This window comes from Nannochloropsis gaditana (genome assembly GCF_000240725.1).
Source record: "Nannochloropsis gaditana CCMP526 unplaced genomic scaffold scaffold175, whole genome shotgun sequence".
Classification (NCBI taxonomy): Eukaryota; class Eustigmatophyceae; order Eustigmatales; family Monodopsidaceae; genus Microchloropsis; species Microchloropsis gaditana.
In genome coordinates, this window is record NW_005803778.1 from 1 (window position 1) to 22712 (window position 22712).

General features: G+C 55.5%; 8 protein-coding genes across 8 annotated transcripts; 3 read left to right on the plus strand and 5 right to left on the minus strand.

The window, feature by feature from the left end:
• Positions 1–364: 364 nt before the first annotated feature.
• Positions 365–1306, minus strand: NGA_0624400 (short-chain dehydrogenase reductase sdr; the record flags this gene model as incomplete). The annotated part of the gene is made up of 1 exon (XM_005855528.1): positions 365–1306. One exon carries the CDS (start codon positions 1304–1306, stop codon positions 365–367), a length of 942 nt encoding a protein of 313 aa, XP_005855590.1.
• A 376-nt stretch (positions 1307–1682) lies between these two features.
• NGA_0624300 (uncharacterized protein) lies at positions 1683–3682 on the minus strand. Its single transcript, XM_005855527.1, has 4 exons — positions 3531–3682; positions 3167–3378; positions 2530–3039; positions 1683–2368 (listed from the first exon to the last, which is right to left on the minus strand). Exons 1-4 carry the CDS (start codon positions 3646–3648, stop codon positions 2234–2236), a joined length of 975 nt encoding a protein of 324 aa, XP_005855589.1. The 5' UTR covers positions 3649–3682; the 3' UTR covers positions 1683–2233.
• Positions 3683–6927: 3245 nt separating this feature from the next.
• Positions 6928–8049, minus strand: NGA_0624100 (uncharacterized protein). Its single transcript, XM_005855525.1, has 3 exons — positions 7882–8049; positions 7418–7690; positions 6928–7263 (listed from the first exon to the last, which is right to left on the minus strand). The coding sequence occupies exons 1-3, from the start codon at positions 8006–8008 to the stop codon at positions 7061–7063; spliced, it is 603 nt and encodes a 200-aa protein (XP_005855587.1). The 5' UTR covers positions 8009–8049; the 3' UTR covers positions 6928–7060.
• A 454-nt stretch (positions 8050–8503) lies between these two features.
• On the minus strand, positions 8504–10630 carry NGA_0623900 (uncharacterized protein). The gene is made up of 3 exons (XM_005855523.1): positions 10435–10630; positions 9545–10081; positions 8504–9423 (listed from the first exon to the last, which is right to left on the minus strand). Exons 1-3 carry the CDS (start codon positions 10579–10581, stop codon positions 8611–8613), a joined length of 1497 nt encoding a protein of 498 aa, XP_005855585.1. The 5' UTR covers positions 10582–10630; the 3' UTR covers positions 8504–8610.
• A 1332-nt stretch (positions 10631–11962) lies between these two features.
• On the plus strand, positions 11963–13068 carry NUDF (ADP-ribose pyrophosphatase; the record flags this gene model as incomplete). The annotated part of the gene is made up of 2 exons (XM_005855517.1): positions 11963–12216; positions 12554–13068. 2 exons carry the CDS (start codon positions 11963–11965, stop codon positions 12753–12755), a joined length of 456 nt encoding a protein of 151 aa, XP_005855579.1. The 3' UTR covers positions 12756–13068.
• Positions 13069–13085: 17 nt separating this feature from the next.
• Positions 13086–13979, minus strand: NGA_0623800 (uncharacterized protein). The gene is made up of 3 exons (XM_005855522.1): positions 13855–13979; positions 13467–13658; positions 13086–13375 (listed from the first exon to the last, which is right to left on the minus strand). The coding sequence occupies exons 1-3, from the start codon at positions 13939–13941 to the stop codon at positions 13199–13201; spliced, it is 456 nt and encodes a 151-aa protein (XP_005855584.1). The 5' UTR covers positions 13942–13979; the 3' UTR covers positions 13086–13198.
• A 1660-nt stretch (positions 13980–15639) lies between these two features.
• On the plus strand, positions 15640–16988 carry NGA_0623400 (putative dna binding component of sbf; the record flags this gene model as incomplete). Its single annotated transcript, XM_005855518.1, has 2 exons — positions 15640–16222; positions 16384–16988. 2 exons carry the CDS (start codon positions 15640–15642, stop codon positions 16887–16889), a joined length of 1089 nt encoding a protein of 362 aa, XP_005855580.1. The 3' UTR covers positions 16890–16988.
• Positions 16989–18907: 1919 nt separating this feature from the next.
• NGA_0623600 (uncharacterized protein) lies at positions 18908–19455 on the plus strand. Its single transcript, XM_005855520.1, has 2 exons — positions 18908–19067; positions 19217–19455. Exons 1-2 carry the CDS (start codon positions 18969–18971, stop codon positions 19364–19366), a joined length of 249 nt encoding a protein of 82 aa, XP_005855582.1. The 5' UTR covers positions 18908–18968; the 3' UTR covers positions 19367–19455.
• Positions 19456–22712: the final 3257 nt, after the last annotated feature.

The following is a 22712-nucleotide window of genomic DNA, read 5'->3' on the forward strand; positions in this document are numbered from 1 at the left end:
AGGGCGGGAGGGAGGCGGGGCCCGTGGCATGGCACAAGGCCTGACGGAGGAGTAGAGGAAAGGGGAGAGGGGGGACATGTAGCCAGGGCGGGGGAGGGGAGAGCGGATGAGTCAATGCCACTAGTAAGAGCCAGCGGGTCCGTAGAGATGATGAGGAACATATCTGTTGTATGAGCAAAGGCCCGTGGTTTTCGACAACGCGGCAGCATGATCCATCTGCCATCTTATCTGATCATTCCTTTTCTCATTTTTCCATTTGGTTCGCCTCTATCTGTTCAAAACCCATCTTCCTCTCTTGACCGGATCCCCTCCTTCACCCCCGCATTCCACCAGCCTCTCTAAATCCCGTCTCCTACAAAGCCTTTCATGCAAACGTGGACAAGAGCATTTTGTCCAGTACCCTGTCTGGCAGCATGTGCTTCATGTAGTGGGCGAAGATGGCAGGCAAGCCATCGATATTCGCCACCACCTCCCGTGTCTTCGGATACCGGTCCATCAAGGCCTGACGAATCGCTTTCGTCGTGCAGTCTGGGGTGTCGGCCTTCGCCATGATCGAGTCCGTCGATCCCTCTTTGATCATGTGCCCGTAGACTTTCAGTTCTCGCGGGTCCTCCGCCAATTTGGCTTGGGAGGCAGACTGACTCTTCTCGAAGATAGCGCTCCGGACCGCACCGGGTTGCACGACCGTGACGGACACATTGTAATGCGCCAGCTCCAGACGCAAACCGTCGCTCAAGGACTCCAAGGCGTGCTTGCTCGAACAATACCCGGAGGCACGTGGGATGGTCAAGAAGCCGGCGATGGAGGAAATTTGCACGATGCGGCCTGCCTGCGCTCGAAGCAAGGGGAGGAATTTCTGCGTCAACCGCAAAACACCCCACACATTCACGTCGTAAATCTTTTGCATCCCAGCCACATCGTGGTGCTCCACCGTGGAGGCTGTCATGATCCCGGCGTTGTTCACCAGGCCCCACACAGGAATGCCTCGTTCGGCAGCATCAGCGGTGATCTTTACGTAGGCCTCGTCAATCGAATCTTGCGACGTCACGTCCAAAATGACAGGTACTAGAGTAGACTTGCCCACAGACCGGAGCATTTCGGCGTCTTTTTCCTTCCGAACACCAGCGTAGACGACAAAGTCGTCGGCCAGATGGACGGCAGCGTCGTACCCTATACCCGTGGAGGCCCCCGAAAGCACCACGGCAGCCCCCCCAGAAGGTGGAGTGGGGTACTCACGGCGAGACGCATAGTTCAGGAGCAAGGGAATGAGACTTAAGAGGAGTCCGATGAGGAAAATCTTGAGCATCGTGGCCTAAGTGAGGTCTGGGAGGGACGCAAGGAAAGAGGAGGTGCAGAAAAATCATGTAGCGTAGCCTTTGCCGTCCACCGTGTCCATCGACCACGTACAAGAGATAAATGCACGCCAATCCTACTCCTCCAAGACGTCAAAAAGCTCACAACAAAGTTGATGTAACGCGTGCTTGCGGACATCAAGCAAGAAAAGCGGGGCGTGCGTGGCTCAAGACGGGGGGTAGTAATACCTCCCCCCTGCCCAGCCTCGGTGCTTTGCGTCTCCTCTATGCAGCCGATTTAATCTCAATCTATGCCCCCCTAAACAGAAAACGAATATAGAACCAAGAGAAGAACTACATCGTACTTTGTCCGAACAACTACGCTCGACCTTCGGAAAGAAAGGGGTGTGTTTTTTCATCCTGCCCCCTTTTGGAGGCATAATCGGGGCAATGGCCCTCTTATTTATAGTAGTAGTGTAGGTGGATCCTCCTATACACCCTGGCCTGTGACCTCATCATCTATTTTCTTTCCCACCCTCTCTCATCCCTCTGATGATGGCTCCGCTTTCGCGGGTTTTGGCCACATCCGACGTGGCAAGCGTCGGCATCCTCAACAGGAACCACTGACGTCGTCGCTCCATCACCTCCGTGCTCCTCGTGGTATCGCGGTGCATGTGTTTCTTTCAAAAACTAGGAATTGCCCCGCTAATTTTGTTCTCTGCTAACCATGGCCATTTCAACGAAACATTTCGTAGCTCAACCCCGTGACGTCCTTTATTGCGGCTCCTCATTCATGACCGCTCTCGTCTAGCTCTTTTTCTTGCACGTTCGCGACCCTTTGCTCCAACGGTCCCGGCACACACCCTCGTTGCCTTCTCCTCCGCCCAACTCTCAAGTCTCCTTCAAACCTCTCCCTCGCTCCTCCTCATGGCCTCTCCCGCTCATTTCTTCGCTTCGTCCTTGAACCACGACAAAGGGGGTGGAATGGTTACCCAGTCCTCCCCCTTGATCCCGTCCATCGAGTCTTCAAATTCCAGGCCCGAGAACTCCACCACGTCGTCGTGCCCGTCCGTCGCCTGAGAGGAATAAAGGGAAGGGAGTTGCCGTCAGGATGTGCGTTGATTTGAGCATCGTTGCCGCCAGACAAGCGACATCTCATGGAACCATCCATTGACGCCGTCAGAACGGGTTCAAGACACACACTCCCATGTCTTTTTCTGCCCCCCATCCTACGCACCACACGAGCCATTTTCAATATATCCTCGTCGCTCATCCAGTGGTTGTACGTGTCCGGATCCTCCGGGACAGGGGAGCGCGTTGCGTGCGTCTCCATGATCCATACTTTCTGCTCGAGCTCCGGGTGAGCTTTGTGTAGATCCCGATAGAACTCTCGCATCGCTTTGGCCCCCTGCTTACCCCGGGAGAGGATGATGGTGCGCCAGCTTGCCTGCATGGCCGTGACCAGGGCGTCAAAGGAGGCAGGTGGGTAGTACTCGTTGTAGGCGTTGATGGAGGCCTCGATTTCCTCCGAGGTCAGCTCCTTGGCCTCCTCCCGTTGGCCCTCGCCCTCCATCTCCCCCCGCGCCCCGCCCTCTTCGGCGCCTTCAATGGTGTAGGCCACGGGGGAAGGCTCCACGTCGTCGAACTCTCCAAAACCGCTCTCTACCCATGCGTCCAGATTATCGTCGCCCAAGACCTCGTATTTGGTGAAGCTTGGGGCCGTGGAGACGCCGGTTTCCGGGTATGCCTGAGAGGGCGGGGAGGAGGGAGGATGAAGGGAGGGAGGAAGGAAGGGACAAGCAGCTGATGATAAGCGACGGATAGAAAAGAGAACCTTATGAGAGTTGAAGAGAAAGATAGGTGTAAAAGCCAACCTGATCGGCATCGGATGCCAAGGGGTTCCAGAGCTGGATGCGGCGAGGCGAAGCGCCGATGTTGCGGGTCGCGCGATAAACGCGGTTTCCAAGGTGGTCTATCCATAAGTAAACAAACAGCTTGTCCGTGGCCGGCTTCACGTTGGGTTCGGGCATGGGCACCCCCTCACGCGTGGTCTCAGAAACGACGACGTTCAACTTGGTGAGTGGTTCTGTGCGAGGGCGAGGAAGGTTGGGACCCGAGGCAGGAATTGGAAGTGAGGGAAGGACAAGGTCAAGGCGACGACTTTGGTGGCCAGCAAGAGAACCCCTCCCATCTCATCGATTAGGAGGCTATCGAAGAAGTGCTTCTCGGTGCTATTACCTGCGACCAGTCTTGTGCCTGGGCGGCTGGCGGGGAAGATGAAGGCGCTGCCCACCGTGGCTAAAGCCAGCATTGACAGAGACAACCACTGCATCCTTCCGTTTGTAATTGCGTTCATGCTTTAAAACGTCCTCTACTGAGCTGCTATCTGTAATATATCGCATAGCGGGAAATAAAAAAAAAGTGCCGTTAGAAATAAGAAAAAGGGACATGATGCTGCAGCAGATCCGAGGGTTAGACGACAGCAGAAGCGTCGCGGTGACGACCATGAAGGAGTGAAATGGCAAGGAAAGGTTTTGTCATAAGCACGCTGAAGTAGTTTTATACGATGGATATGCACGAGGTACAAGGCTTTATGGATAAATGATCGAGCAAACTGGGTAAGTTGTACGAGCAAGATACCACCAATGGATCGAGAACCACACGACGCATTCCGCCGCGAGCTTTGGTTCGAGTGCCCGGAAGATCCATCCCCTCCCCAAATAACCCCACGCCATATTTCGATTCACCACGAGAAAATGATGGTGAAGAGATGACAGCAGTGCGTGCCACGAAGTCAAGTTTGCCCACAGTCTGGCCTCGAAATGTTAGGCGACAGGGTTCAGGGAGCAGTTGCTGTTAGCTAGGATTGCTGCAAGCCGCATTATTAAAACCACCCCCCCGCTGTCACAGACCTGGGGGACTCGCACACCACGGGACGGGTTTCTGAGCGCGGCAACACGACGCAAGGCGCTGGGCTTCGCGCACAAAAGGTTTACATTACGTGTTGATAATTATGTGTTGTTGGTTATCGATCACTTTGCGGTCATGTCACGGCGTTTCAAGCCAGCGGCAAGCGTCGCATTGATAATGCAACATCTGCTCGCTGCAAAGGGAGACCGACCGGGTTCATTGTTCCATGTGAGGCCTCGCGCGCAGGATGTGAACATCGAAACGTGGGATGCAGGAGAAAGCGGAGATCTTTTGCCGTGATTTTTGTTTTGAATGTCAGCAATATGATACTGTTGGAATGAGAGTGCTTTTCGTGAGGACAAACACGCTATGGGACAGCAATAGCTACCACTCGATCCCGTTACGTCGTTTACTTTTTAAACTGTCGTTTCGCGAGTTTCGTCTTTACATAATTGTAATTCCATCCACCCCGCCCTCTTCGTCATATTCTTGGGGCGAGTTGCACGGCCAGACAGGCAGATATGGCACCAACGACCCTGACGGTGTGAGTTCCACCTGACTACCTCCCTCAACCCTTGCACTTACCTTCTCTCCCTCACATAAAAAAGCTTCTTCCTCCTGCCCTGTGCGCGACCGGCGGAACCGTGAAGCAGCAAGCCTCCAAAAAACATATTCAGCCACGTCCGTCTTTTTCACGCACACGCCCACGCCCACAATAACAATGAGAAGGAAGCACGCCCCTGCACCCAAAAGGACTCCTCGACGCCTTGCAGATGTCTGGTGGCTATAAGTGTCAGGTGTGCCTGACTCCAGAGACGAGGCTCCTTGAAGAGACTGGATGGACGTCGTGGGGGGCAGATTGCCTTCGAAGGCCGTTTGGATTTCCACATCGCAAGCGAGTCCCTGATAGCCTCGAGAACACAGACACACCGCCTCTTCCTTTTCCCCTGCCATGCCCGACACCCCCTCACTACGTGGCGTACACACCCCTCGACGATGGCAAGCGTTCTCGGCGCCTCCAGGGCATTCGATGTCGCACCGGCGCCCCGTCCATCCCGGTCCACAGTTCCCATGAGCAGTCAAGCACGCATCCAGCAGGTCCTCGTGGGGGGGACAAAAATGATACGTCAGGTTTGAACGTGTCCAATTAATGCCATCCAGAGTCGCCTCCACCTCCACGCTCCTTCCCAGAGCATCCCCGCCGTCACCGTCCTCTCTGTCGTCACGTCCTTGCACGCCAAGCAACGCAGGTACGGCGCACATCAAGGAACGGGCCGAGATGAGGGTGGCAGGCACTACCGTCCCTGTCCTTTCGTCTCCGAACCTGCAAGCCATCTCCGGCGTTGCTACGAAGGGGGTGCTAGCGCTCAGAATAACATGCGTGCCCTCTTCTGCCGCGCCCGCCGGGGGCGTCAGCCGGTCCACTCCGTACGTGACGGCGGTGGAGCACGAAGTGAAGGAGCGGGTCTCGCAGCAAGATTCGCAATTGCGCTTGTAAGCGCAGGCAGAGTCGTAACAGCATCGACACAGGGGACTGCAAGGGCACGCATCGCACGTCCCGTACGGGCAATGTCCGGTGGACGAAGGCAGGCATCCACAGTCCTCTTTGTGGCAAATTTGGCAATTGCATTCCCGACATTCGGTCTTGTACTCATATGTCGACGTAATGGTACACACAGAGGGTCCGGGCACGGCTTTGCAGATCCGAAGAAGCTGGATCTTCATCAGGTTTTCATTCAGGGTAGAAAGCATCGTTTCAGCGGGAGTTGGAGCCCTTATCGCGGTATCAAATGCACTCGACCCAGGATTATAACACTCGTAGTCGAGTTCTACGCGAGACAGCGCGTTCCATATTTCATAGTCATTGTAGATCGCGTGTCGGGCGGGTAATGGCGCGTCGACAGTCAGCCATTTGTCGGTAGCCCAGCCACTAGCCTGAGGAATAGGTATCCTCACCTTGACACTGCCTGACGTGGCTTTGAGAACAAGACTTGAAGGTGTGCACGGCTCGCTTGTTGACGAGGAGGAGATCCACGCGTCAAAACGAAGGGTAGCGTGTGGCCCGAAAGAGACAAGACCTGTCTCTGCATCTCGCTCCAACAAGGGGATTAAATTTATGGTGTCCGATAACGTGACACTCGGCAAAGTACGATTCTTAGCTGGTTCCGCTTCTGGTGCAAGAACCGGGAATCGTGTTTCGTCGAGGTGTATCATCCGACAGACATGGCTGCTGCCGTCCGCAGAGTGATAGGCATGGATGAAAGAACTCACGGCGGGTAAAATCACCAAATATAGCCGACCAAGTGCTCCAGCGCCTAAAAAGTATTTTCGTGTGTATTTCGATCGCATCGGCTCCTCAAGGGAGGACTGTGCATTGGACGTGGAAAGGAATACGAGAAAAATACTTGAGTCATAATGGGCCATGAACGAAGGAATTTTAAACCGTTGTTGCTAGCAAAGAACATTTGAATGAGGGTCACATTGCTCAGAATATTTATCAGTATATCGTTCCGCTGGATGAGGAATAAACACGAAAGACTCGCGACACGATCCTGTCGTGAGATCGTGTAGAGACGAAGACCATCGAAGGTATTTAACCTCCTCGCAATCATGTTCCCTTTTGGTCCCCGTCGATGCTTCATTTATGAAGAATGATGCCCTCGATATTTATGGGTTTTCCGGCTCTACGGGCAAGTAAAACATGGAAAGAATGAGGTACTACGCATAAAATCATACCGATGTGTTCTTTTGTACATTTTTGGCTTAATGTTGAAATCTTTTTTCTGGCGGCTGACCGGAAGAAGAGATATACATCATGTCGACTTCTTGATGGTTCAGGTAGTATCAACGGTCTCAGTTTATTTTGACCTAGCAAGACTGACTTTTTTTGTGCTATGACAGTCCTTGTGTGTTTTTTGATCGTCCCATGTGTAGCTGAGGATACATTCTAGCTCGGATGACAAACGGAAATCGCTTTTCAGAATTGTGGAGAATCCTAATACATGCCCCTTTACCAACAAAGTGGTGGCCCCTTGATTCATGTTACGAAGAAAACTGGCCCCTATCGTTTAGGTCATGAAAAAAAGCATTATATATGAACGGGATGATTTGAGCAGACATGCTTTTATCTAAGTAATAACAAATATACCAGTCTTATATCTTATTCTTGCCCACCCATGGGATCTCTTGAAGCCTACGTTATGAGTCATACTTACCAAGCATACTCCAGGGCGCATCGAAGACTGCATGCAGCTTACGCGTGGTCGTCTCGCCTCCAGGGATCACGCCACCCTCCAGCACTCCTGTACCCACCCGAGATTCAGGACTCGATGGAAAATAGAAATCTAATTCAACAGGATCAAAGGCAATCGGATAATTTTTATTTTTGTTCACAATTTCGAGATCAACGTCGGCATCTACTGAGACGGATTCCATGCCATTTATCTTGAGAGAATTAATCTCAGTTGTTGTTGCTCGGATCTCTGGGGCTGTGAGGTTGATTGAAGATCCATCAGAAATGAGAGAGTTGCTTCGTGTACTATTGTACAATTTGGGAAAAACGATAACAGATGAGCATCGAGCACGCCAAGCAAGCGTTTTTTTATACCGCCATGTTGTAGCCTGAGTCCTCCCCTGCACTCATCTCCTTTTTTCCTTCGAACCCTTCACTTAAACTCACCCTTAGGATAGTAGACGCCTACTAGAGATGCGATTACAATGACAGGCAATAGCACGGAAGCGATACCAATGATGAGGCACCGACGGGTGACTCCGCACAATTTGCTGTTGACAGAGAAAGGCCACATTGTCGGTTTTCTGGTGAATACTCGCCTTGTCGGACACCCTGAAGCAAAAGTGGGGAAATCAGGTGGGACTTTGAGGTGTTTAATGTTCGTACCGATTATACCATCATAAGTGATTGGTGAATTGAGTATAAATGCAAGTAAAGAAAAATACTGAACCGGCCTGAGCCCTACCTCACATTCGATCGCAACAAGGCCTAATAGACTTTTTAAGGACAAATCAATTGTGCAAATGCGCATGACTACACTTGAAATGACATCTATGTTTGCTAATTCCTTGGAGACCAGATTCTTGAGGGACCACACGGGCCAAATGCGATTGACGGTTGGATCCGTGAGCTTAACGGGCGAAGCAAACGGAAGCGTCGGGGAACGTTCAAAATTTCAAACCCTCCCTAACCATACCGTTAAGTCTTTTACGCTGCACCGCACCATCTTGACAGGTAGGACACAGGAGAATTAATTTGAACAAGATGGATATACAAGACGCAAGCGAACTTTTTCCCGTTTAATAAATAATTGTTTCTGAGTTACTTTGTCCTGTACGACCAACACGCATTCTTTCTACTGATGATGGTTATGACCTTTTCCAGCTCCACCGCTGTTCAATGCTTGTCCCTTTCTGCTTGCACTTCCACCACCGGCCTCTTTTTTTTATTGAAATGCGTTTCATCATCAAATTGCTCATTCCTCTTCTTCCCAGCACCTTTATTTAAAAATTCTGCCCTTTTTCCTTCAAAGCCTGCCCGACCTTGCCGTCCCCCGCTCTTCTCTTTGTTGTCCTTCTCCGCCTTGGACCCAGCTAGACAGCCTTCAACACCTCCCAACTTTCTTTTCTTCAAATTGGCCTCTCGTCTTCCTTGTTTTTCCCTCTCTGCCGCTTCAATTTTTGCGGTCCTATCTCCCCATTTCTCTTTACTTTTTGCCTTGGCTTTTTCCTTCTTCTTGATCGCCTTCTTTAACAGCTTTGGATTATCCAGGATCTTTTCTCCGTGCGCGCTTTTCAATGCATCCTTCCAGAGTAATGCGGATGCCTCTTCTTTTCCTCCCTCGGTCGCCTGCAACTCCTTCAAGCGTTTCTCCTTCTCCTCAGCCTTCTTCAGCAACCCCACAAGGTTCTTACCACCCTTTTTCAAGTTCCGAGAAGCTACTGGAGTAGGAACGGCAATCTTACCAAACTGAATATCTACAGAGGCGTCATTTTGATGACTGCTCCCACTGCTCAGACCAACCGCTACTGCTGCAGCAGCAGGTGAGGTTGTCGGAGAGGAGGAAGGAAGCGACGCGAGCTGCCCTTTCTTTCGCTTGTTCTGGTTCAAATTGGCAGCAGCTGCCGCAGCTCTGCTGTTCTTGGCACTTCGACGGTTTCCACCTTCACTGACGCCTCCGCGTTTTGCCCGCGCCTCCTCAATTTTGAGCTACAAAGTTGAAATTGAAAAAAGGTGAGTGAACGCGCTTTTATCACACAATAAAAGCAACCGCCCCTTGCTCAGGGCCCCTAATACGTCAATCCTCCTCCCCCCTTCCCTCCCTCCTTACCCGCAGACGTTCTCGGAGCTCCTCGATAGACTTAGCCCGTGGTGTGGTACCGACCAAAGACAGAGGCCCACGGGTCGTCGACCCCTGGCCCGATTCCTTCGCTTTTTTGAAATTGTTGGCCGCGATATGAAGACCCCCGCCACCGATTTCTTCCGCCTTTTCCTCTTCGATGCCTCCTCCTTTTGAAGTATCCCTTGCTTCCTTCGGCAAAGTCCCTCCCTTCTCATGTTTTTGATCGCCAGCATCGTCGTCCTCCTCCTCCTCTTCCTCTTCCTCCTCTCCCTCCTCCTCGCTCTCCTCCAAAACTCCGTCACTGTCACCATCGTTTTCATCCTCACTGTCCTCCACCTCCCCCTCCCCCACCTCATTTGCATCTTCTCGCATCCTTTTACTTCGCTCCTTCTCTTCCTTCTCTTTAGCCGCCCTCTCTGTCTGAAGCTCCGTCACCGTCTTCATGTTGGCAGGATCAAATTTCATCTTCTTCCCTCGTTTCGATTCCTCCTTTTTCAATTGCTTGGGTGCAGCTTGCCGCTTGTTCTGAATATGGAACGTTCATAGTAACAGAGCAATAGCAAATGGATATTTCATTCGTATGAAGGGAACGATCGACGAAAAGCATGTTCCCTCCCACCTTCATACAATAGAGGAGGCGACAGTTCTGACTCTGTTGGCCTCCGATGTTCCATGCTACGACCCAGCAATCACATCCACGAGCATCAGGAGCAAGTCTTTCTACTATTAATTCTTGCCACCACAAATTGCTGGATACGTCTCAATTCTACCAAACGTGATTCACATTTTCAAGCTCTCTCATCGGCCACGCCAATCGCTCCTCACTCGGTCCAGCGAACGATAAAATGCATACCACACTCAGAATTGTTGAAGCGTACCTTAAAATATTTCGCATTAGCCTCGCCGTCGTTGTTGTCGTCTTTGGGTAAGTACAGCTCCGCAGGAACCAAGTTAACCATGCGGCTGAAATAGGCATTATTCTCCGCCAGCCGTCGCCGTAGAAAACTCTCATCTTGGATGGCCATGACTCCAGAGAAATATTGCACTAAAATAAATACAAGATAAAAATCCTGTATAGGTACATACACACCGTGAATGAGGGCGAATGTGCGTGTAAAAGAGGTGAGCATGTCGGGCATCCAAGGATACTACCGATGGGGTGGGTATCAGCCATGGCCTGGAGGAGATGGATGCAACGCCGGGCATTCCCATCCTCCCAGTCCACTTACGGACACGGAATGAATAACAAGGAAATGTGAGCGCCAAGTATACCCTGCAATGCATCAGGTGTTGCGTGTAGGGTGCACTCGCCGGACTTCGGCCTGGCTCAAGCTTGAACCCGCCCCGAGTCTCCCCGTCGCTAGGCGGCCGTTGGTACGCAAGCACGTTACCCCCTGCCTACACAGCACATGGGTTTTCCCGTCAGTAGGTTCGACGGCTCGTACGTGCATGAAACATGTCTAAGAGCAGAATATGGACGGACATTACGTCCCTGTGGCAGATGCTTCCCTCAAGATCGTTGACAACACCTATGGCAGCACCTGTACCCCGGCCCCCAACTTTTTATCTTGTCACATCACGCAAAACGACAAATCAAAAAGAAATCTTATGCAGACAAATCCTTTCGTTTTAAACAGGTTAAAGATATTTTACGATAAGTATCTGCCTTTCGTCGCGACCATTTCCTTTGTGTCTCCCTGTCCGTCAGAGGCGGAAGAGGAAAGGAGAGGCTTGGGAGCCTGCTTTATTGCACAAAGCACAGGACTGTACCCGCTACTGCGAGCAACGCAGGGCTCTGCGAGGCTAGAAGCTACTCCGAATTCTGCGTGGGGGTGGAAAGCATGGCGTACGTGATAAAAACAGAGGACCATTCCGCCCCCGGCTTTCGGTGGGTGTCCTTGAAACGGCTTCAGTATTGCGACGCCAGAGGCCGCAAGCGGACGTGGGAAATGGCGGAGCGGATCCAACGCCGCACTGCCTCAGAGGGCCCCCCACCTGCGAACGGGGTTGGTATCGTCGCGATCATCTCAACCTCATTTGCGAAGGATAACGATCACATTGTTTTAGGTATGAGTAGATAGCCGAGTGTCTCTTGGCAGCAAGCTGGATTTAATCTGTGGCTGCGGGATCAAAGGACGATTAAGAAAGGCTTCTCTCATATATTTGCACCATTTCCTTGCCTCCGAACTCATCCCTCTCCCAACCCCCCCCAAGTCTCACAGTTTCGACCCCCTGTGGGAAAGGAGGTGCTGGAGCTGCCAGCGGGGCTTGTGGACGACGGGGAGGTAGGGATTTTGGAGGATAACGATAGCCTCATGGGATTTGAATAGCAACACGCGGATCTATATAGCGGCAATGCCCGAAAGAGAGATCTAAGAGACCGTCTTTGCATGCTCGCTCACCGCAATGTTCCCTGGCCCCTCCACGTTCTCCCTCCAGGACGAAACGACCTCCGCCATTCGCGAGCTCCGGGAAGAAACCGGATTCGAGGGTATGGTCACGCATGTGTCCCCAATAGTGTACTCGGACCCAGGATTGAGCAACGCTTCGATGCGCTACGTGTTCATGCGGATCGACGGCGACTTAGGGAGCAACCAGCAGCCCGTAGCCATGCCAGACGAGGATGAGATCATCACCGTCCACCGGGTGCCGGTGAAGAGGTACGGGCGTCGCTTTAGGTCAGGTGTGGATTGTCTTTTGCGCTTGTTGCGGGGGTCTTGAAGCTTACCGTACAAGGGTGGTCATCTTTGGGGAGGCTGTCATGTCTGCGTATCGATCAGTAGGCAATGTGTTTTCAGATACGGGGCTGCTAGCTCGCGCTGGTTCGGGCGGTAAGGGCAATGGGGAAAGAGGCGCACGCCTATGTCCAGCCAGGGTTCTGGGTGCATGCATACATAGGGCTGCTTTTGCCGGACCTTCCTGCCAAATGCCTTCCCACTCTGGGAGAGAAGATTCACACTCATAGACCCTGCAATCTTGACCTCTTTACCCCACCAGACTATTGAACGAGGTCGAAGGCTTCCGGGAGCAGGGCTTTGAGATCGATGCCCGCCTCTACGGCCTGGCCTTGGGTCTGCAGTTCGGAGACGTGAAGCAATATGCACCCCCCGGAGCTTCCTCTTCCTCTTGGCGCTGGACTCTGGCCTCAGGGATAGCTGCCCTGTTGCTCTACCGTTATATCCGCGGGGCTGGGAGATAGTTTTCGAGGGGGGGAGGATGGGAGACGAGGAAGAGGGCTCTTCCGTGGGGGCGGGCAGGGGATAAAGGCGTGGGAATCGCCCTGGACTGAAGGTAGAGTCGCGGAGATTGAGGAGGCGGGAGGGTGGGTGAGCAGTGAAGGAGTGGGCCCGGTCTTCGCGAGCCGACGCCATGCACTCAAAACTGAAGGCCTCGAATTCGTGGAGCATGCGAGATGCAAGCTGCGAGCCATCAGGCAAAAAAAAACTCTGAGATTGATGAGACTGAAGAGGATAAAAATATTGACAAATGAAGAGCCCGCTTGCACAAGCAGAGCATGCTTGCATGCTCGTTTTAATCTACTTGAAAAGATCGTTGGTTTGCTACCCGCCAGCGTGAGATTTGAAACGACGCGGTAAGATCCATGGAGATTCCTCGCGAATCCGCAACGGCTCGTTGCCTCGATTATCTCACTGCCTTCTTCGCCCGTTGCTGGGCCATGCGAGTGAGCATGTCATCCTCGTCATCTTCATCTCCTCCGGTAGATTGACGCTTTCCTTTCGATGTTCCGCCCGCGCTCGTTGCAGACTTTCCCCCTCCTCCTTGCAGCTTCTTCTTGTGCTTCCCATCGTTTTTATCTTTCTGTGGGGATATAGGCGGGAAAGTCCTTTAAGTCAGAATGATACGAGATTATGTGATCCGACATGTTTTTTTTGGATTTGCAAGCATTTACCTTCTTTTTACTCTCATTCACCTCCTCCTCCTTCGTGAGCTCCTCAAGCATCTCTTCCGCCATCCGTTCCTTAGCGCTCATCTCATCAGCAGCTTCCACGGGACTGAGCTCCTTTGTTACGCGGTAGACGTATAAGGCGGGAATTACGAGGCATGCGATGAAGGCAGGAGGAGGAAGGTATTCGTACAGCATCTGTTCCAAAACGAGTGCAAGGCAGAGGACGGAGGGTTTGGACGATCATCAGCAGAAAAATGTCAATTGAAACAGACAAAAATGTCCTATTACATGTTAAATCCATTATCCATTACAAGCATCAGGGATGAATTACATGATACGATGGGGTGCAACGAAAGGAAAAACTATACTTAGTAGAGTGCACAGCACATACCTTATAGATGAAGAGAAGGAGCGGGGCAAGCCACAGAAACATGTTCTCCACCCATACTTTCCCGACGGGATTTGTGCTGATACTCATGTCAAGCTTGTTTCTTGGCACGCTTCAAGCACAAGTCTAATTCCAAACGTTGAAGCAGAAAGAGATCGGGATTGAAAAATGACCAGATTAGTGGGGCTACGGAAGACGACTACCGTCATCGAAGGAAGAAGACAGCCCCCACGGAACGACTCGGTGATATTGTTGCAGAGGTACAAAAACTTCAAGAATGATCAAGGTTCATAGATCACGTGCAAAAGAATGGCTCTACTTCTACCCTGCATGGTTTGGTAAGTGTGGACGAGAGGGCCCGTGGCCGCCAACTAGTCGTGGTCGGTGTGCTCTGAGCTCACCTCGAGATTCTTGACTTTTGAATGGAAGTTAACGTCTGCCCGACCGTTTCTGGTCCCTTTGGGGGGACAGCCGCTACCATCCTGGAATGGAGCACTCTGACCGCGTTATGCCCTGCGCGGTTTCAACTGATTTATGCGTTTGATGTATCGATTGCTTTTAATGTGCACGCGGAGTCGTGGGGGCTTGAGGCATCGCGGCGGGCGCTCGAAAGGGCCGTCGTGTGGATCGCGAGCGTTGCGACAAGAGAACACGAGCGTCGCCTCACGCTGCTGACCTTACTTTGTCGCTACGAACAGTTGCAGCCATGATGCAAGGGTCTCAAGCTGTGTAGTCAACGAGGTCGTGTTAATGTAAGATGTAACTATAGGGAAGGAATCTTTGCGGTGCCGAAGAAGCAGGGTCAAGCCATTTGTTCTTCGAAAAGAGAATAATCTCCACGCGCAGTGCATCGAAGGAAGCATTGCAATACAAATCGTCCTGTATGCCTAGTCTCAAAACTATTTTGTACGGCTATCACTGTGAAAAATATGCTGTCACTCACAGAGGAGCGGAGTTCCTTGTTTGTGTTTTTATTCTTAGTGTACATGATAACACATGCAAGCTCACACATACACGACCATATCGATCAATCTTAGACAGGAGAATATGAAAAAAATTACGTCCTTTGCTTCTCCTCGACGACTTGGAGGGAAGGCAGACGAGGCAGCGAGGGAAGAGGCTCTGTCTTCCACCTCTAACAGCGAGAGCGCCCTGGATCTGACGGCTGATATCAAGGAGATCCTGATAGCCGGGGCTAGAACGAGTCAAGCCACGAAGAACAGCCCACGCAACGGACTTGACGGACAAAATAATAACATCAGCAGTAGCCCCCGCAAGATCCCTGCGGCATTTACCAGCCTTGCCCCTCCCCTTTCTCCAGAATCTCCCCGAGAGAAGCGGGGCCTACTCGACTTCTCCGCGCTCAGCTCTCTGTCCCCCGGCCGCAAGAAAGTCGCTGGTCTTGGATGTATCCGCAACACAACAAGTCCTTTGCGCGCGGGAAGTGCGCCTGCTGGAGCTGGTTTTGTATCCCAGCCCACTTCCCCTATCTCCTCCTCTCCAAGCTCTCCCTCCTACAAATTCCCTCTCAGCTCCCGGAGCCCTGCCCGCGGCAGCAGAGGCAGTCCTAGGCTCCACAGTTTGCGGAACCTGACAGGCACGCCCCCCAATACTGCGCGCTCGCCAAAACCCGCCGATGGACTTTGGGGCCTCTTGGGCTACACGTCACCCTCGGACAGCGCCGTGCACGAAGCCGCCCGGCAGGGAGACCTGCCCCTTCTCCAAACGCTTCTCACCCAGAACCCTACCTTGGTTTCCACGCCCGGCAATGATAACGCGACGCCGTTGATGCTGGCGGCGGGGGCTGGGCAAGAAGAAACAGTGCGATACTTACTGCGCGCGCTTTCTGGGCGGGCAGACGTGTGGGCCACAGACGGTGCGAGACGCACGGCCCTGCACCATCTCGCCAGGGGAACCTCGGATGCGCCCGGTGTGGCGCTTTGCTTGTTGGGGCTCGATCAGGAAGGTGGGAGGCCGCAGCATTTGGATTGGGAGGACGTGGAGGGCCGGACTGCAGTGCATTATGCCGCAAGCCGGGGGAACCTGCAAGTGCTTCGATTTTTGTTGGGAAAAGGCGCCAATCCTTTGGTGGTGGATAAGGAAGGCTTAGATCCTCTCCAGCTCCTGCTTCAAGAAAAGTCCAGGAGCGTCTCAGTGCAGAGCAAGGGGGGTGAGATTGAGCGATGCCTGCAGGAGGCGCAGCAGCATGCAAGGGCCCTGACCGAGGGAGGAACGCTGCACAGCCATGATAGCCAGGAAGTCTCCAAGAAGAAGGGTTCAGGCATCACGTGCGTGTGGGAGTGCATGGCGCGGCTCTGTGGGGAGGCGGTGGAGGACGCCGGCGATGGCGAAGAGGACGATATTCCCCAACGTACGTGAGATTATGGCCAGAGGGCGGTGGCAGGGCAAATACGTGTATGGCATTCACTTTAGTGGTTGCAAGCTGCACACGCAGGCATGGTCAATGGAAGCAGCTCTTGCTTTACGCACGCCCCATCTCACCCTCCGTACCTTCCTCCCTTCTACCCACAGCCGTTGAACATCAACTCCTCTGCGTTTTCCGCGCATCCAGCATTCCTCCCGATGCAAGCGAGGTCTACTTGGATAACCTCCGTCGCCATGGCTACGATAATCTCATGGCCCTGCGCGCTATCGCTTCCGAACGCTTCAAACTTAGCCTTGGCAAATACGTGCCTGATCGCCAGGATAGAAAGCGGCTTATTAAGGCCTTGAATGCGATGATAGACACAGTGGACGAAAGTGGTAAGATCCCTGAGCCACCACTTCATCTTCCTGTGGGCGAATACCTCAAACACCTGTTGAGCGTCTCAGACGATCTCGCGATGCGTTACGCGGAGGGCTTGCGGGGGATGAACGTCCACACGGGAGCTCAGTTAGGCACGGCGTCCTATGACGAGGTGGAAATGAATCTAGGATCTACCTTATTGCAGGGGCATAAGAAAGCATTGAAAATTTGGCTACGTCTTCGCGCAGCCGATAGGGAGGGAAGCGGACGGGGAGAAATGAAGTCGCCCTGAATTATGCGTTAAAATTTTGTGGAAGGATTCAATGCGCAATGGCAAGTACAGCAATGTAAATGTAAAGCAACGGTGATTTCGATGGATTTTTTGTGGAAAAGATAAGATTTACTTCTAATTAAGGTATGCTTTTGGGGTCAAACAGTATGCCAAGGGGGTCAGGAGGTTACAAACTAAAAAGAAGGAGCGTACCGCAAGACCATCGTTCCGACATTAAAGTGCAGCGTCATGAACAGAGCAAAAGAAAAATCATAGGTCATACAACGCTCGACATGAGCAGTATTTTCAACATCCCACCGCGGTATGGTTGTCGTGGGGGCTGTCCACCAGGTAATACCAGCCTTCCCTCTCGCTAACCGCCTTCGCTCCTTTACCTCAGAGTCAAGCACTCTATTCCGTCCCAAGGCCGAGGTACGCGTCTAGACCCGCGCTTGCACTCACCTTTTTGGTTTTTTTCATCTTCCATTGCAGCCATTCTCATAATTTGACGCAGTGGCAGTAGTAGGAGGGAGAGGAGAAGGGAGGTGAAGTCGAGGCCTCCTCGATTGAATTACACGCCCTCCGCACAACCCTGCCGGCCTCCTCAACGCTATTTTTCAGGACTGATACCATCAAGGTGCCAGCCTTGAACCGAGCAATATCTGCCGCAGTCAACCCTCTCCGTCTCACTTATTGTGACAACGCCAATGAGCAGCTCTCGCTCCCGCCGCTCTCGGACTGTGGCTCGCGGCAGTGCCGGGGCGGACCCTCAGACTGTACTCGAGGCTCTTGTAAGGAAGCAATTTTCCCTTCGTTTTCCGTATCGGGCCGGAAATTTGGAGAACTACCCTCGCTGTACGTCGGCCGACCATGGGACGGGAGGAACGGGAAATTGCGCCGCCAATCCGCACTGTGTGTACGGCCTGAAGGGGAAGAAAGAGGGGATCTGGTCGACGAGCAAGAGCCTCTTGGTCCAGTCGTTGGGAGAGGATCCTGCGATGCTGATTCGGGGATGGAAGCCTCCAGTGCGGTCGGTGTACAAGGGAGGGACAGAAGGGGGGGGGAAGGCAGGAAAGACGGAGACATGGAGGCAGTCGGGGGCCTCCATGGGAAGGAAGGACTGTGGAGGGGGAGGAGGGGAGGCGGGGGCTGAGAAAGAGAGGGAAGAGAGGGGGGAAAGTGGCAAAGGTGGGGGGACAAGGAAGCGGGCGCGGACGTCGGTGTCGGCGGAAGGCGGGTCCACGGGAGGAGCCAAGAGCCTCGAGTGGGATTACCGGGCCGTCGGCGCGGAGCAAGCCGGTGCCGACGGGATGGGGAGGGAAGGAAGAGAGCAGGTCCTGACAAAGGCACAGGAGGCGGGAGGGCCGGCAGAGGCGTACTTGAAGACGCCGGTGGGCCTGCGGAACCTGGGGGCTACCTGCTACCTGAACGTGCTGCTGCAAGCCCTCTTCTTCAACCGGCGCTTCCGCCAGGCCGTGTATGAATTCCGACCCCCCTCAGGCCCCCGCCCCGGGGAGGATGGGGGAAGGAAGGAACGGATGGTCCTGATCCTCCAAGAGCTGCAGCGCCTCTTCGCCCACATGCAGCTGGGGATGGCCCGGGAGGGAGACCCTCGCGAGTTCGTCCGGCTCCTCCGCCTAGACCGGGGCCAGCAGCAAGACCCCCAGGAGTTCCGCCGTCTCTTCCTGGGCAAGATCGAGGAGTGCTTCGGCGCCCTCTCCTCCTCCTCCCCTCCCTCGTCCCCCTCCCCGGACCTGGCCTCCATGGTGCGGAGCCTACACCGGGGTCGCCTCCTGTACCTGACCACCTGTCTGAGCTGCGGGACCGCCTCCCGCCGGGAGGGCCCCTTCGACGAGCTCGAACTCTCCCTCCTCCCTTCTCCGTCCTTCCCCGCCACCGTAGCCGCCGGCGTCGCCCGGTACCTGGCCCCGGAGCGCCTGGAGGGGGAGAACCGCTACCTCTGCGGCCGATGCGGAGAGAAGCGGGAGGCCGAGCGCCGGGTGATACTGACGGCCCTGCCCCCCCTGCTCACCGTGCAGCTCCTCCGCTACGTGTACGTGGGCGGGGAGAAGCGGAAGGTGAAGCAGATTGTGGCCCTCGATGAGACCCTGGACCTGGGGCCGGCGGCTCGGGGAGGGGCGGACGGAGGGAGCGGCGGAGGGCGGGACAGCAGCCATGTCGGGGAGGCGGGCGCCCCAGGTACGTGTGGCTCTCTTCCCCTCCCCGCTCTGTCCCTCCTGCCTTCCTATCTACCGAGCTCCCCCCTCCTTCTCTGCGACGCTCTGGATGCCCTTCCCTTCCTGAATCCCCTCCTTCCCTTCGCTTCCTTCCTCCCTCCCTACCTCCAGGGGTGTACGACCTGGTGGGCGTCATGTTCCACAAGGGCGGCTCGGCCTCGCACGGTCATTACACGGCAGAATTCCGGGAGGTGTCGTCGGGGAGATGGTGGTACCTGGATGACACGGAGGTCCGAGAAGGCAGACATGCGCAGGTGTTGATGAGGAAGGAGGGCGGAAAGAAGGAAGGTGGGGAAGAGGTGTTGATGAGGGAGGAGGGCGGAAAGAAGGAAGGTGGGAGAAGTTGCTGATGAGGAAGGAGGGCGGAATGAAGGAAGGTGGGGAAGAGGTATTGATGAGGAAGGAGGGCGGAATGAAGGAAGGTGGGGAAGAGGTGTCGATGAGGAAGGAGGGCGGAAAGAAGGAAGGTGGGAAAGAGGTGTCGATAAGGAAGGAGGGCGGAAAGATGGAAGGTGGGAGAAGTTGCTGATGAGGAAGGAGGGCGGAAAGAAGGAAGGTGGGAAAGAGGGGCGAAAGAGAAGAAGGACCGAGGACAATGACGGGGAGAGAAGCTCTGTGATCTCCCTGGTGTCTGATGAGGAGGGAGCGGAAGAAAGGGATGAAGAGAAAGAGGAGGAGGTACAGGACAAGGAGGAGGACGCAAAGAGAGAAGAGGAGAAGAAAAAAATCGCGAGAAGTGGAGGAGTGAAGAAGAGGGGGAGGCCAAGAAAAAAGAAGGAGAGGGAGGAAGAGGAAGAGGATGATCATGTGGAGGTTGACGGTGAGGAGGATGACGAGGAGGAGGACGGCAATGAGAAGTCGCGCGCCGGTGGAAGCTCCAAAAAGGGCCGAAGGGGGAGGGGAGAAGACGAGGGAGGCAAGGGAGGGGAGGAGGGGGGGCGGAAGAGGGGCTCTGCGGATGCCTACTGCCTCATCTACCTGCGGCGAGGGTACCCAGAGCCGACGGAGGAGGTGCTGGAGGGCCTGTTGCCGGAGGCGGTGCGAGAAGAGGTGCGGGAGGCGAACAGGCGGCTGCAGCAGATGCGGGATCGATACAGGGAGCGCAAGGAGAGGTGGGAGGGGGAGGTGCGAGGACGAAAAGCCCTGTACGAGGCGCTTTTCGAAGGAGGGGGAGAGGGCGGGAGGGAGGGCGAGGGCGAGGGCGGCTCTCTGGGCCCGGTGTCATGGGTGAGGGAGGGAGAGCCCTATTACTTCCTGCCGACGTCGTGGCTGCGGAGTTGGATACTAGGCGTGGACCGAGGGGAGGGCGGGGGCGAGGCAGGGAGGGAGGGGGAGGAGGAGGGAAGGGAGGGAGGCGAGGGGTGCCCGGCCCCCGCCGCCTCCAGGCTGGGTCCTGCCCTGGCGGAGGGAAGGGAGGACCGGCCCCCTCCTCTTCTCAGACCCGCCAACCCTCCAGCCCTACTGCTGCCCCCACTCCCGCCCGGACGGCCTCTGGAAGCTGAGCCCGGCGGCGGTTCCTCTGCTCAAGGTCGTGCGTGGCCCTGTGTACGACAAGCTTCTAGCTTCCCTCCGAAGCCCGCCTACCTACCATTTCGAAGGCAGGGGGGAGGGAGGGGCGGAGGAAGGGGGGTTTGGGTGTGGGGAGTGCGTGGCCAGGTTTGCGGAGGAGCAGGAGGAGCGGGCTCAGAGGGCGAGGTTGCTGGATGAGGCCGTGCGGGCCCTGGGTGGGGGGGAGGGAGGGAAGGAGGGAAAGGAGGGGGAGGACGGCTACTTGATGTCGAAGAGGTGGGAGGCGCTGTTTAAGAAGGAATGGGAGCGAGCGGTCAAATTGCTGGGCGGGGGTGCGGCCAAGGGAGGAGGGGGACGAGGGAGGGGAGGGGGGGTGGTGTCTGCGGAGGAGGCTTTGTGGCCGCTGATGGCACTGACGGAAAGGGAAGGGATGGGGGAGGAGACGGAGGGGGGGGGGCGAGGAGGAGGGGAGGGAGGGGGGCAAGGGGTGAAGGAGGGGAAGGGGGAAGGGCAAAGGATGGAGGAGGGGAAGGAGGAGGAGGGAGAGAGTAAAGGCGCGGGGGAGGAGGAAGGAGGGAAGGAGACCAACGGGGAGGAGGAGGAGCGGCAGGAGGAGGGAGGGAGGGCGGGCGGCTCTGGGGCCCTAGCTCGGCAAGGCCTGGATCCCACCATCAACAGCCGCCTCCGCTGCCCCCACGGCAACCTCCTCCCCCACGCCCGCAAGTCGGCTCGTCTCCTTCCCCGCGCCGCCTGGTCCCTGTTCACCACGCTCTTCCCAGGCGCGATTTCCTTTTCGGAAGGCACGCCCCCCTGCCCTCGGTGCCAGGAGAGCAAGCAGAGCCTTGCGGAGGTGAACATGATGAAGAAAGTGGCGCGAGACGCAGAGGTCAAGTGCAAGGAACTGCGGGAGCTCGCCCGGCGGAAGACGGCGTACCCGCCCGCATTGCGGAGGCTGGTGGAAGGGGCTTGCCCGCTGGGAGGGAGGGGGAAGGAGGGGGAGGGGAAATTCATGATACTGGGTCGTGGTTGGCTGCGAGCCTGGCGGGAGTACGTGCGGGATTACAAGGAGAAGCCGAAACCGCCCGTGCCCGATAAAGAGCGAGGGGTGCGATGCGTGCACGGCCTCTTGAAGCTCCCTTTCTTCCTGGCCGACCTGCTCAAGACGGGAGAAATGACGAAGGACGAGGGCGGGAGGGAGGGAGGGGAGGGAGGGGAGGAGGAGAGGGAGGGGGAAGAGGGGGAGGCGGATCTAGTCACGCCGACAGAGTGGGAGAGGCTATTGGAGAGCTACGCGCCGGAAGAGCGGCAGAAAGCGCAGGAGGCGACCGTGATCTTGCGAAGAGAGGTGTGCGAGGTCGAGAGGGAAGGAGGGAGGGAGGGAGGGTGGGTGGTAGGGGCGACGTTTTCGCCACTCGTGTGCTCCGTTTGCCAGGCGGAAAGGGAAGCCGCGCGGGAGCGTGCCCGCATTACCTATCGGAACCAGCCGCTGAAGGTGGTGGTGTTGAAGAACGGGGAGGAGCCGCCGGATGCGCCTTCCTCCCTCCCGCCCTCCCTCCCGCCCTCCGGTTTGACCTCGACGGGCAACGGGGTGGCCGTGGGGAGAGAGGAGGGGGTGGTTCCTCGCACGGCGCTCCGCCGCACGCGCGGAAGCCGGGGCAGGGGCCGAAGAAAGGAGACAAAGGTGCTGGAGGGCGTGAGCAGCACGGACGACGTGCAGACTTTGAAGCTGCGGGTGTGGGAAGTGCTGTCGGCGGGGGAGGACGCGGTGAGCATCTCCTTGATCTGGGAGGGGAGGGAGCTCTCCGAGGGCAGGATGACACTGGGGGAGGCGGGCGTGAGGAAGAACGGGGTCGTGTACGCCCGCGTGGAGGCGGCGGAGGAGGGTTTGAGCGTGTGGGAGACGGCTGACTTGGAGGGGGGGAGGGGGAGGGGGAGGGGGAGGCTGGGGAGGATCCGGCGGCCTTCGGGGTTGTGGTAGAGAACGGAGAGGGGGCGAGGGGGAGGAGTCGAAGGGTAGGAAGTCCTATAGGCCAGAGCAAGGCTTTCACGGGACGTTCTTAGCATCCTTGTCTCCTTCCCACCCTCCCGTCCGTAACCA